General features: G+C 50.7%; 4 protein-coding genes across 4 annotated transcripts; 3 read left to right on the plus strand and 1 right to left on the minus strand.

The window, feature by feature from the left end:
* Positions 1-94: 94 nt before the first annotated feature.
* On the plus strand, positions 95-1,105 carry MIND_00095700 (NAD(P)-dependent alcohol dehydrogenase protein; the record flags this gene model as incomplete). Its single annotated transcript, XM_037357909.1, has 4 exons — positions 95-231; positions 280-425; positions 473-905; positions 952-1,105. 4 exons carry the CDS (start codon positions 95-97, stop codon positions 1,103-1,105), a joined length of 870 nt encoding a protein of 289 aa, XP_037225819.1.
* Positions 1,106-1,597: 492 nt separating this feature from the next.
* MIND_00095800 (CPSF-A domain-containing protein) lies at positions 1,598-7,064 on the plus strand (the record flags this gene model as incomplete). The annotated part of the gene is made up of 16 exons (XM_037357910.1): positions 1,598-1,734; positions 1,781-1,926; positions 1,971-2,403; positions 2,450-2,699; positions 2,880-3,108; positions 3,167-3,558; positions 3,610-3,897; positions 3,944-4,122; positions 4,167-4,528; positions 4,577-4,989; positions 5,039-5,280; positions 5,329-5,541; positions 5,588-5,756; positions 5,807-5,926; positions 5,981-6,187; positions 6,234-7,064. 16 exons carry the CDS (start codon positions 1,598-1,600, stop codon positions 7,062-7,064), a joined length of 4,611 nt encoding a protein of 1,536 aa, XP_037225820.1.
* Positions 7,065-7,828: 764 nt separating this feature from the next.
* Positions 7,829-9,160, minus strand: MIND_00095900 (PKS-ER domain-containing protein; the record flags this gene model as incomplete). Its single annotated transcript, XM_037357911.1, has 5 exons — positions 7,829-8,134; positions 8,186-8,588; positions 8,639-8,822; positions 8,868-8,975; positions 9,025-9,160. 5 exons carry the CDS (start codon positions 9,158-9,160, stop codon positions 7,829-7,831), a joined length of 1,137 nt encoding a protein of 378 aa, XP_037225821.1.
* Positions 9,161-11,553: 2,393 nt separating this feature from the next.
* MIND_00096000 (uncharacterized protein) lies at positions 11,554-12,534 on the plus strand (the record flags this gene model as incomplete). The annotated part of the gene is made up of 2 exons (XM_037357912.1): positions 11,554-12,291; positions 12,337-12,534. The coding sequence occupies 2 exons, from the start codon at positions 11,554-11,556 to the stop codon at positions 12,532-12,534; spliced, it is 936 nt and encodes a 311-aa protein (XP_037225822.1).
* Between the last annotated feature and the right edge of the window lie 191 nt (positions 12,535-12,725).

Raw genomic sequence — 12,725 nt, forward strand, 5'->3', positions numbered from 1 at the left:
CCGAGCACTCAGACTATAAAAGTCGGAATGATTCGAGGAGTCGCCATTGACAACAAACGCAGCTACTCAAGCCTCTTTTCCTCCAAGCAACGCCATGACTGTTGAAGCAACCGTTTTCAAGGGCTCGGAAACTGGAATCGTGCAAGGCAAATCTGTTTTGGCAACACCGACGGGCACGCAAGTGCTAGTACGAATAACGCACTCTGGAATTTGCGGCACTGACGAACACTAGTAAGTGGGAGTCGAGTTTCTTTGTTGTTTTCCTGACATCTTCAATAGTAAACACGCCGATATGGTACTAGGCCACGAAGGTGTTGGCATTGTCGAGCAGATCGGTGAAGGTGTCCTCGACCTCGCTGTTGGTGATGTGGTTGGGTGGGGTTACATCCACAAAAGTTGTGGTCGCTGTGAACAGTGTCTGAAAGGTTTGTCAACATGTACTAAGCTTTTCTTTTGCCTCATTTCTCACTAGGACAAGACAATTACTGTCGAGCAGGCGTCGAGATGTATGGCCTCAACAACTTCCACCAAGGCTCCTTCGGGTCTCATGCAGTCTGGGACGAATCCTATCTATTCAAAGTTCCTGCTGGCCTCGCACCAGAGCATGCTGCTCCTCTCATGTGCGGTGGCGCAACAGTTTTCCAAGTCATTGAAGACTTCAACATTCGACCTACCGATCGAGTTGGGGTCATTGCACTCGGTGGCTTAGGACACATGGCCGTTCAATTCCTGGCGAAAATGGGCGCAGAGGTGGTCGTTTTCTCAAGTACGGATGCCAAACGCGAAGAAGCGCTTAACCTTGGAGCTAAAGAGTTCTACGCGACGAAAGGTGTTGAGAGGTTCGAAGGCGTCAAGTCACTGGATCATCTTCTTGTAACAACCAGCTCTATTCCAGACTGGGCACCGTTAGTTGTTTCCTATCATAGCCTCCCCATGCTGACGCACAAGTAGATTCCTTGCTCTCATGAAGCCTAAAGGCGCGATTTACCCCCCTTACTGTCGACTCGTCCAACCTCGTCTTCCCTATGATGTCTATCCTCATGGGCGGACTGACCATCCAAGGGTCTGCAGTCGCCGGCCGCGCTATTCACAAGCGCATGCTTGACTTCGCAGCAAGGAATGAGATCAAGCCGATGATCCAGAGGTTTCCTCTCAATAAAAGTGGGGTTGAGGAGGGAATGCAATTGTTACGGGAGGGCAAAGTACGATACAGGGCAGTTCTCGTTGCTTAATCCAATCTCGATGTAGATTGTATGGTAGTATTCACCATCTAATGTGCATAGAATAATTACTCCCCATGAATAGTTTTTGGTTTAAAGTTCGGTACTGCGGTCACATGTCGTGACCGCAGTTGTTTTTCAACCTCAATCATGCATCGAGTTATTCAACCGCAACACTATTGCATACGTCGCCCGCTCGCGTCGGACGCTCAGCAGCTTATTCAAGCCGGCAAAACTCGTTGCACCTATGTAATCAACACTGTCGCAATTATCGCCAGGCCGGAACCCTGAGACTATAAAAGCTGAATCAGTCGTCAACAAACGCAGCAAACTAAGCTTCTTCTTTCTCCATCCTTCAGGCTTCCGGACAACTAAATATGACTGTCGAAGCCATCGTCTTCAAAGGCTCGCAAAACGGAATTGTTCAAGGCAGGACTGTTCTGGAAACACCGACAGGTACTCAAGTACTGGTTCGAGTAACGCATTCCGGGATCTGCGGTACGGACGAGCACCAGTGAGTACTGGTTGACTTTATCTGACCTTATTCACATCTGCAACAGCAAACACGATGATATGGTCCTTGGCCACGAGGGTGTTGGGATTGTCGAGCAGACTGGCGAAAGTGTCCTTGACCTCGTCATTGGGGATGTGGTAGGCTGGGGCTACATCCACAAAACTTGCGGTCGTTGTGAACACTGTCTCAAAGGTTAACCGTTTGCTTGCCTGATATTCGTGTTAATCTTCCGCTAGGACAAGACAATTACTGTCGCGCCGGCGCTGAGATGTATGGCCGCAGCAACTTGCACCAAGGCTCCTTCGGCTCGCACGCAGTCTGGGACGAGTCCTACCTGTTCAAAGTCCCTGCTGGTCTTGCGCCAGAATATGCTGCTCCTCTAATGTGTGGTGGCGCAACTGTCTTCCAAGTTATTGAAGAATTCAACATACGACCTACCGATCGAGTTGGAGTGATTGCTCTTGGTGGTCTGGGACATATGGCTGTTCAATTCTTGGCCAAGATGGGAGCAGAGGTGGTGGTCTTTTCAAGTACGGATTCTAAACGTCAAGAAGCGTTCCATCTGGGAGCCAAGGAGTTCTATGCGACCAAAAGTGTTGAGAGGTTCGAAGGCGCTAAATCGCTCGACCATCTCCTCGTTACAACCAGCTTCATTCCTGACTGGACACCGTTCGTTGTTTTTCACCTTGATTTGACCGCGCTCATACATAAATAGCTTCCTTTCTATCATAAAGCCGAAAGGCTCGATCTACCTACTCACTTTTGACACATCCAACCTCATATTTCCAATGTTGTCGATTCTCGTGGGCGGACTGACCATTCAAGGGTCTGTGGTAGCAAGCCGCGCTATTCACAAACGTATGCTGGAATTTGCGGCACGCAATGAGATCAAACCAGTGATTCAGACGTTCCCTCTGAACAAGACCGGAGTTGAGGAGGGAATGCGGCTATTGCGGGAGGGCGAAGTACGATACAGAGCTGTTCTTGTTGCATAGTTCATTCTAGGAATGTCTAGATCATACTTCACTGTAGCATTCGCAACAAGCAAATATGCGAGTGCGCACAGAGTACGCATCCGAGTTTAGTGTCACTGTCACACAACCTGTGACTCGCTTGTTGCTCGACGTGCTTGACGCTCGCCGTAGCCCATGCATCTCTACAACCTCACCCTCCAGTCCCCATCAGCCGGTTCCCATGCAATTGTCGGGAATTTCTCTGGGGCGCGCCAGCAGGAAATCATCCTTTCTCATGGGACGCGTCTCGAGTTGTTGCGACCAGATGTTCAGACAGGAAAGGTCGCCACTGTCATCGCGACGGACGTATTTGGCTCTATAAGGTCGCTGGCTGCATTTAGGTTGACGGGCGGGACGAAGGGTGAGCTTCGCAGTGTGCGTATCTGTTTTTACTTGTTTTCTAATCTATGTCTTCTCAGACTACGCAATAGTGGGGTCTGACTCGGGCCGTATCGTTATACTCGACTACGACCCCAAAACGAGCAGCTTTGTGAAACTGCACCAAGAAACTTTTGGGAAGTCGGGAGCAAGGAGAATCGTGCCTGGCCAATATCTGGCGACTGACCCAAAGGGACGCGCTGTCATGATTTCGGCAATGGAAAAGGCCAAGCTGGTGTATATTCTGAACCGCGACGCTGCCGCCAACTTGACTATTTCGTCTCCTCTCGAGGCGCACAAAGCCAACACGATTGTCCACCACATCGTTGGTCTCGATGTTGGTTTTGAAAATCCAATGTTTGCGGCACTGGAAGTTGATTACACCGAGGCGGACCAGGATCATACTGGACAAGCAGCAAAAGACACAGAAAAGGTGTGTGGTTTAGTGTTGGGCATTTATGGCGCGATTATTCAACCCTTCCAGATGCTGACATACTACGAACTCGACCTGGGGCTTAACCACGTTGTCCGTAAATGGAGCGAACCGACAGATAGACGTGCAAATCTGCTCGTTCAAGTTCCTGGTGGCCAGGTCGCAACCTCCGACCGTTTCGATGGCCCATCTGGTGTTCTAGTTTGCTGTGAAGACCACATCATCTATCGCCACATGGACTCGCGTCAGCACCGTGTGCCGATTCCCCGACGAAAGCATCCTCTTGAAGATCCCAACCGAACTTTAATCATCGTCACCGCCGTCATGCATAAAATGCGGGTCCGTACTCGTTATGTTGACTGCCTCCTCATCTGACTTGCTTCAGGGCGCCTTTTTCTTCTTGTTGCAAAGCGAAGATGGAGATCTGTACAAAGTTACGATTGAGCACGAAGAGGAGGAAGTCCGTGCTTTGAAGATAAAGTATTTTGACACCATACCTGTTGCATCCTCGTTGTGCATTCTGAAATCCGGTTTCCTCTTTGTGGCGTCTGAGTTTGGAAACCAGTAAGTCCGCATCTTTCCTTCTCTCCATTCTCACTCTCTTGTAGTTATCTGTATCAGTTCCAAAAACTGGGCGACGACGACAATGAACCCGAATATAGCTCCACGTCTTATCCATCGTTTGGCATGGCTAATCCAAATTTCCCTTTACCCCAAGCCTTCTTCCAACCAAGACCCCTCGAGAACCTTGTCGTTGCCGATGAATTGGAATCCCTCAACCCAATTATCGCTTCACAGGTATTAAATGTGTTGCCCAACTCGGATTCTCCTCAAATCTTCGCCGCTTGTGGCAAAGGTGCCAAGAGCTCGTTACGCACACTGCGTCACGGATTAGAGGTTGAGGAATCCGTCAGTTCTGAGCTTCCTGGTATTCCAAACGCCGTTTGGACTATCAAACGGCAGGAAGACGGTGAGCTTAGTTCACTAGCTTGAATTACGTTTTATGACATCTTACTAGACGAGTACGATTCCTATATCATTCTCTCCTTCGTCAACGGAACCCTTGTACTGTCCATTGGCGAGACAATTGAAGAAGTGCAAGATACGGGGTTCTTGTCTTCCGCCCCAACGATTGCCGTCCAGCAAATTGGTGCTGATGCTCTCCTGCAGGTACACCCACACGGTATTCGGCACGTCCTTCCAGACCGCCGTGTCAACGAGTGGCGAGTACCTCAGGGCAAAACTATTGTCTGTGCGACAACGAACAAACGTCAGGTCGTTGTGGCGCTAAGCTCGGCCGAGTTGGTCTACTTCGAGTTAGATTTGGATGGCCAACTGAATGAGTACCAAGACCGGAAAGCAATGGGCAGTACCGTACTGGCGATGAGCATCGCTGAAGTTCCAGAAGGCCGACAGCGGACTCCGTTCTTGGTGATTCATTTTCCCCTGTTATATCTGTTCGAATCGCTAATGTCGATAGGCCGTCGGTTGTGAGGATCAAACTGTTCGCATCGTATCTCTTGACCCAGACACTACTTTGGAGGCTATCAGCTTGCAAGCCCTGACCTCGCCTGCATCTTCTATTTGCATTGCCGACATGCTGGATGCTAGTATTAACAAAACGCAGCCAACAATGTTCGTCAATATCGGACTGCAGAATGGCGTGTTGTTGCGGACTGTTTTGGATCCAACCAACGGTCAGCTAACCGACACTCGCACACGGTTTGTGTTTTATCATCATTCTTTGTTTGTTATTGACTTTATGGGCAGTTTTCTGGGAACTCGACCTATACGCCTAGTTCGAGTCCAAATTCAACGCAACCCAGGCATTCTGGCTCTTTCCTCTCGGTCGTGGTTGAACTACACTTATCAAAACCTGATGCACTTCTCGCCGCTCATCTTCGAGAACTTCGACTATGCTTGGAGTTTCTCGGCCGAGTTGAGCCCGGAAGGTCTGATTGGGATTACTGGAAGCACTCTTCGGTTAGTGAAGTGCTACACTTAGACCGAGAACTGACCTTTACCACAGAATCTTCCAAATAACTCGGTTGGGCATGAAGCTCAAACAAGATTCTATTCCACTCTCCTATACGCCTCGCAAATTCATCACCCATCCCAACAATCACTACTTCTACATGATTGAAGCGGATCACCGGGTCCGGTCACCAGAAGCTTCAGCACATAAGCTTGAACAACTCGTGCGTTCGGTTCAACATGCGGAACTGTCATCATCATGACCCCTCCACAGAAAAAGCAGGGCAAGAAAATAGACTCGGCATCACTGGATCTACCTCCAGAGGTCTATGGTCCTATCAAAGCCCCCGCCGGAACATGGGCTTCGTGCATTCGGATCATCGACCCAATACGAGTACGTGCATTCCTTCATAAGTTGGGTGTTTTTTTTTCAATGATATCTTGTTAGGCGGAAACCGTGTCATGCATATATCTGGATAACAATGAAGCGGCCTTTTCAATTGCCATTCTTCCTTTCGCGGCACGTGGTGGTGAATTGCATCTTGTGGTCGGAACCGCTGCAGATACGATTGTGTCGCCACGGTCAACATCATCTGGGTTTTTCCGCGTTTACACATTCACCAACGGTGGAGCCGGGTTGGAGCTTTTGCACAAGGTACAGTAGTTCGCACTTATCATGGTTTCGCAGCTCATAACTCCAGACCGAAACCGACGATGTTCCGCTCGCTTTATTGGGATTCCAAGGACGCCTGGCCGCGGGGGTCGGGAAAGCGTTGAGAATCTACGAAATTGGCAAGAAGAAGCTTTTGCGCAAAGTCGAAAACAAAACATTTGGCTCCACTATCGTTAGCCTGAACACGCAGGGCTCACGTCTCATAGTGGGCGACATGCAAGAATCGGTGTCGTTTGTCGTGTATAAGCCACCAGAAAACAGGTTACTCACGTTCGCGGACGATAACCAGCCGCGATGGGTGACGGCCGTGGCGATGGTGGACTACAACACAGTGGCCATCGGAGACCGCTTTGGAAATGTCTTCATCAACCGACTTGATCCCAAGATTTCGGAACAGGTGGACGATGACCCGACTGGCGCTGGAATCATCCATGAAAAGGCGCAGCTCATGGGTGCCCCACACAAAACCAAGATGCTAGCTCACTTCCACGTTGGCGACATGATTACCTCCATCCACAAGGTTTCTATGGTCGCCGGTGGGCGTGAAATCCTGCTCTACACATGCTTGCACGGGACAATCGGCATTCTGGTCCCTTTCGTATCAAAAGAAGACGTTGATCTCCTGTCGACCCTTGAACAGCATATGCGGACGGAGCAGAGCAGTCTTGTTGGGCGGGAGCAGCTCAGTTGGAGAGGCTACTATGTACCCGTCAAAGCGGTCGTTGATGGCGACCTTTGCGAGAATTTCGCGCGGCTGCCTACAACGAAGCAGAGCGCTATTGGCGGAGAGCTTGACCGTACGGTTGGAGAGGTACTAAAAAAGCTGGAGCAGTTACGGACAACCTCCAGTGGATTCTAAGTCCGAATGCTTGTATTTTTTTCCCGTCGCTAATGTACTGAACCCTACCCGATCGAGCGAAACCCCCCAAGATCAAGAGTAAGGCTCCGAAAACGGGTGTGGGTAACCTGGCGGCGAATTCCGAAGCAGATGGCCGAGAACGTGTTGCGAGAGGGTTGCTTTCAGACGGTGTGCGAACGGCGGGCGATTGAGCGTGGCTCGCCAGGGGCGTAGAGGTTCCGCGTCGGCCTATTTATCGCCATTCTTCGGTAAAGGCGCCGCCAACCAACACGGTCGCGTGACTCGCACGTCTTCACGCGTCGAGATAGAGTTCAGCCCAGAAAGGAACAAACTTCTGACGATAGAACAAACAATCGAACCACTGCAATTAATCCACGACGAGATCGCCGTCTGCGTGGGTACCAAACCGGTATGTCCGTGCCGAGTGCCAGAGAACAAAGCTCGTTGGGCCATGCATGATGCTTCTGAGACTTTGCTTCACCCGCGTCGCTTAACGGGCCGTGGAGGACAGTAACCCACGGCCCGGTAAGCTGTCTTTTTTTTGACGGTAGCTTGAGCTTGTTTGTGCGTCATCGACCTGAATAAACCTCCGAATAGATGGATGCAAACAGACAAATGACAATTTTGTGAGAATAAAGTACAATGAACGTGCCAGGTAAGGCATCCACAAAGTCCATGATGCGTAAAACAAATCTAATAGCAGGGAAGATGCGAAAACGTGTCGGGGGTTGATTTATCGAGGGTTCGAAATTTCAAGGAACAATCTAAGGTTCAGGCTCGCTGTCGGCTCCGACCACAACCTTGATAACCAAGCCACCATCTTGGTCCTTGCCACGCGAGAGCAGCTCGAATGCTTTCTGGGAGTCTTCCAGGCGGAAACGATGCGTGACGAGTTTATGGAGTGCGCCAAGGGTTCCGCCGGCAAGAAGCGAAAGCGCTTCCGGATATGTGTGGGCATATCTAAAGGACCCAACCAAATCCACCTCACGTGTTGCGGCAGCGGAGAGAGGGAGTAATACGTTTCGGGAGCCCATTCCGATGAGCACCACTTTGCCACCGATGGTCGCAGCCTGTAGAAACGTTGTTAAGAGAGTGAACGAGAAACGAAGCAACAGACTTACATGGACGGACATCTGAATACAAGGTTCAGCTCCCGTGCATTCAAACACCACGTCGAAGCCATCAGGCTGTTCAAATTTGTCAAGAGCCGTTTCGATGCTAGCTTTCGCGCAGCGGAGACTCTCGTCGGAACTTTTCGCTTTGCCGGGAAAAGGGAGGCAAAAGGTCGCCTCGGCGAAGCCGTGTGAAGTACTGAAGTCGAGTCTGGCTTGGTTGATATCGATCGCAACCACACGGGAGGCGCCCATTGACCTGGCCACAGAGCAAGCCAATAAGCCGATAGCCCCAACACCGAACACCAGTACAGATTGGCCTTTTGATAGCTGTGACCGTCTTGCAGCGTGCAGTAGGACAGATAGGGGCTCCGCGAGTGCTCCATCATCGAAAGAACAGGATTCCGGAAGACTGCATGGGGGTCAATGACCGTGAATTTAGGAAGATGTTAAGCGGCATACGGGTGTAGGAGGTGGGCAGGGTGGTTCATACGTTCTTGTAACGTGCCGTCGAGATGAGGGAAGGTTTTTGCGGAGCTGCAAAACCTTAGGTCTTTGCAGAGGTTATAACGGCCAGAGCAGCAGAATGTGCATTTATTACACATCACCCCAGCCTCGATAGCTACGCGAGTTCCGACTTTGAGACCTGCGGATAATTAGAATATGTCTTTGAGGGTATAGCCAAACCAACCTTTGACACCGGGTCCAACAGCGGTGACGACGCCTGCGGCTTCATGGCCGAGAACGAGAGGTGCTTGGAGTTGGAAGTCACCATTTCGGCCATGAGCGTAATAGTGAACTGTGAAATATATGACCATCGTCTTCGACGCGTTGAAAAAAGAACTTACGGTCGCTACCACACAGCCCAGTGGAGACAATGGAGACCTGGGCTTGTCCGGCTGCTGGCGGCCAAACCCTTCGACTTTCACAACGAAGGTCGCGTGCGCCATGGAGGACGACGGCAGATTGGGTTGGTAAAGACATGAGGGGATAGGGAGGGGGGGGGAGATGGTCGTTCGAGAATTTATTCGCGTGTAAGCGGTGGGGAAAGTGCTTGGGGTTATTGAGAAGTGGGCAGAGGCCGCATTTTATTGAAATGGGCACTCGGAAGCACCGGTCCGATGTCGATCGGTGAACCGTCACACGAATTTGGGTCATGCGCACATTTACCACCTCTCCGCGACATATTTTGGCACGCGCTCCCATCCAATCCATGGAGTATCAGACCATCCTTCCAGTCTTGCGGATACCTCACCCCAGGACCAGAATTGTCCCTCCCAGAGCGACCCCACCACATCGCTTTCAACATAAACACCGTCCAGCGGCCGGAGCTTCTGGTAGAAACGCGGTATTTGTATGGGAGTTGAACATCGCTTACCTGGGACGTTTCACGGACAAAATGCAGACTCAGGGAATGCAGAGAAGCAGCGGCCATCGAATTTATTGCACATCGCATGGCGAATGGTCGCCTTAGAGCGGAGCCGAGCCATTTTCGGCACAATTGGCACAAATGAGCACAGGGTCAAAAACGTCTGGAAAAGCGCGACAATCGAGTCGGCTTTTCGGTATACGAAAAACCGCGCCATGTACCAAAATTGGTACAGATGTGCTTGGAAGATAGAACTGGGAACCCGACGGCTATGTATAGCTTGACGTTGAGGAACGCGGGGGAACCAGGCAGTGGTTGGTGTCGAAGTCGTTTTTTTGGCGCCAGCGCAGTCACGCGTGACACCGCCACGCCTTTTGTGTTGAAGAACATCGAATATGGAAGCATCGACCTAGTGGATCGCCTTGAACAACGGCCGTAGGTGTGTCTCGTAAAAGCCTGAAAGGAAGGCTAGTAAGCATCCCAAACTCAGTTGCCATCTTCTTACCTCGGCCTGTCGATTGGCACTGACCGCGTCTCAGGCTCAACGTGAAGCATTCGAAGACATTCATCGGGTGTTTCCTGGCAGCTCCTGGCCAGCGCATGCGTGAAACAACTTGGCAATCACCGTCTGATGCTGGTACTTAGACTCTCAGGCGAACTAACAGTCTAAGTTCGTCGTGGGCATTGGAAGCCTCAACAAAGTCTTATCCGAGTCATTCCATCTATATCGTTATCGCATCCATTCCGACAGACATTAATACAAGCTTTAAACAACATGAGCTTCCAGCACAACGTTTACAAGGTTTCTGCCGCTGGCATTGTTGAGGTGGTCACCATGAGCCACGGTCTAACCAAATGCCAGTGCGCGAGAGTCAGACTTGAAATCAAGGTCACGTATCCTGGTAAGTAAGGATGCTCTTAAAATTAGACCGGACCGTTGAGGCATATGTGGTACCGATGAACATTAGTCCGTCCCTTTTCAATCTCCAGTTGGTGCGTATCTGATGAGATTGTAGCAAGCACACCGATATGGTATTAGAACACGAAGGCGTCGGAATTGTGGAGGAAGTGGGCAGCGCTGTTGCCCAAATTGCTGGATGGGGGTATATTTTGCCCTACGCCGCGGCTGATGAATAAGCCGTCAAGAGGTCCATCCACAAAACCTGCGGATATGCGAATCTTGTTTGGGCGGTCAGAATTCCGCGATTACTTCTTCAACTGCTTTCTGACGTTCTGACGCAGGCCAAGATCAATACTGTACTGATAAAGGTATGAGCTTGAAGAATTAATGGATTGCCGTGCGACCATTGAGCGGCCTACTAAAGCTCCTGCGGTTTAGCAAGAAGAATTCATATCGAGCATGCCTCCTAGTCTCGCACCGGAGGCCGCCGTTTCCTTGGGTGCGGAGGTGCAAATGTCTTCGTCGCCATTGAGGCGTATTGAATCCGGCCAACGGCCCGGGACCGAGTACAAGTTGAATCATCAATGTTGGTGGCCATCTCGCTATCCGTTCCTCGACCTAGAGTGCAAGGGTTGTTGTGTTCTCCAGTGTTGTCTGAGTTTACTGCAACCAAGAAGTCGAAAAACTTGGAGGGAGTCAAGCCGGTCGATCATTTAATTATCACGGCGAGCTTCCAGAATGAATCGACAACCGTGCGTTGGTATTCCAGACCTCTTGAACATTGGGTTCATCATATCTGCCTCCAGTTATATCACCGTGCTTGGCCACAACCGACCCTATCACGGTCACATCCCATCCCGATTATACCTGGTAAAATGGTCTCCCTTCCACTATAAGCACTCGGTCGGTCCACAAAAGAGAATCAAGTTGTGTCATTTCCCCTCACTGAGTGGGCTTGAAGCTGGCATGAAGAAGCTCAGGGAGGCCATATGCAATAATCGAGGTGTCCTGGTAGCGGAGTAAGAAGCGACACAACGGGTATTGCGTGTTTTGTACCACGAGGTTCACACGTTGTCTGAGTAGTATCGTCTTCTCCCCCCTTCAGCCATGGCAGCGAACGCGGAAGTTCAAGTCTATCATCCGCTCTTTTCGTTGGATAGCCAGGACTCGAATGTCGTCTATGTCACCTTGCGATCCAAGGAAACTCCGGCAACCTACTTTTCGGTACCGCCATTCGTCCTTCGCAGGACGTCCGGCTATTTTTTTGGTGTTCTTGACCCCACTAGAGTGGACAACTTCCCTATTCCCCTTGACGAGCCCGCTCCGCTGCTTGTTCTTGCTCTCAGCATCTTATGCGGGCTCGTGCCGACCAGTAAAGAAGACAAGGAGCACTGCGATTTGAAAAATCTGGACACTGTGGAGAGCCTATTTGATTTGTCTCAACGATGGGATGCGCCAGCGTTGGCTTCAAGAGTACGGGACGCGATTAGCAGTCTACCGCTCGCCGAGAACGCCGACCCAATACGGTCATATGCGTTGGCCACGCGCGCAGGATGGGGGCAGTTGGCAAGAGACGCGGCTCGACGGACTCTCGTGCTGCCTTTATTCAACTTCGAAGATGAGAAGGTCCAAAAGCAGCTACACGGGCTTTCAACCACAGCTCTCCTCCGACTTTTTGCATTCCACAGGAAACGGCGTGATAGTTTGGACCAGATGTTAAGAGGGAAGGCTCGGGAGAACGAAGCATTAGTGGTTTTGGATCAAGAGCTTGTCGTGGGGCGGTGTAAGAAATGTGGAGAAGTCCAGGCGACTGCAAGGGGTCTTTGGATTGAATATTGTTCAAGAGTGAGTCATATTTCCCTTGAGGTATTTTCTGATGGAAGGGGCTAGATTTCTGTGGAGATGGACGTTCGCCCGTTAGGGGACAAGGTCGTTGGTTTGGCGGCAGACGCATGGAACGAGGCATTGGCGTGCTGGAGTGCCGAATGCGGCGGCCCGAATTGTCCGGGAGAGAAAACATTTGATCGCGAAAAGATTTTGCTCGAGATACAACGCTGCATTTCCACATTGCCAGACGATTTCGAGTAGATAGGCATGGAGTAATTTTCTCTGATGTTGAACGTGCGAAAAACACGCTGATTCCACGCTCGTCACACGGCACATGATTGACATTACCCTTCTTCCTCAACCGTCAACGCCTCGAGGCAAGTTACGCTTTGTTGGACTGTCGCATATAAAAGCCTGGTGCGTTCTTTTCGCTCCTCTGGAAGCATACCATC

Source organism: Mycena indigotica (genome assembly GCF_014461135.1).
Source record: "Mycena indigotica strain 171206Taipei chromosome Unknown Mind.scaff0001, whole genome shotgun sequence".
NCBI lineage: Eukaryota > Fungi > Basidiomycota > Agaricomycetes > Agaricales > Mycenaceae > Mycena > Mycena indigotica.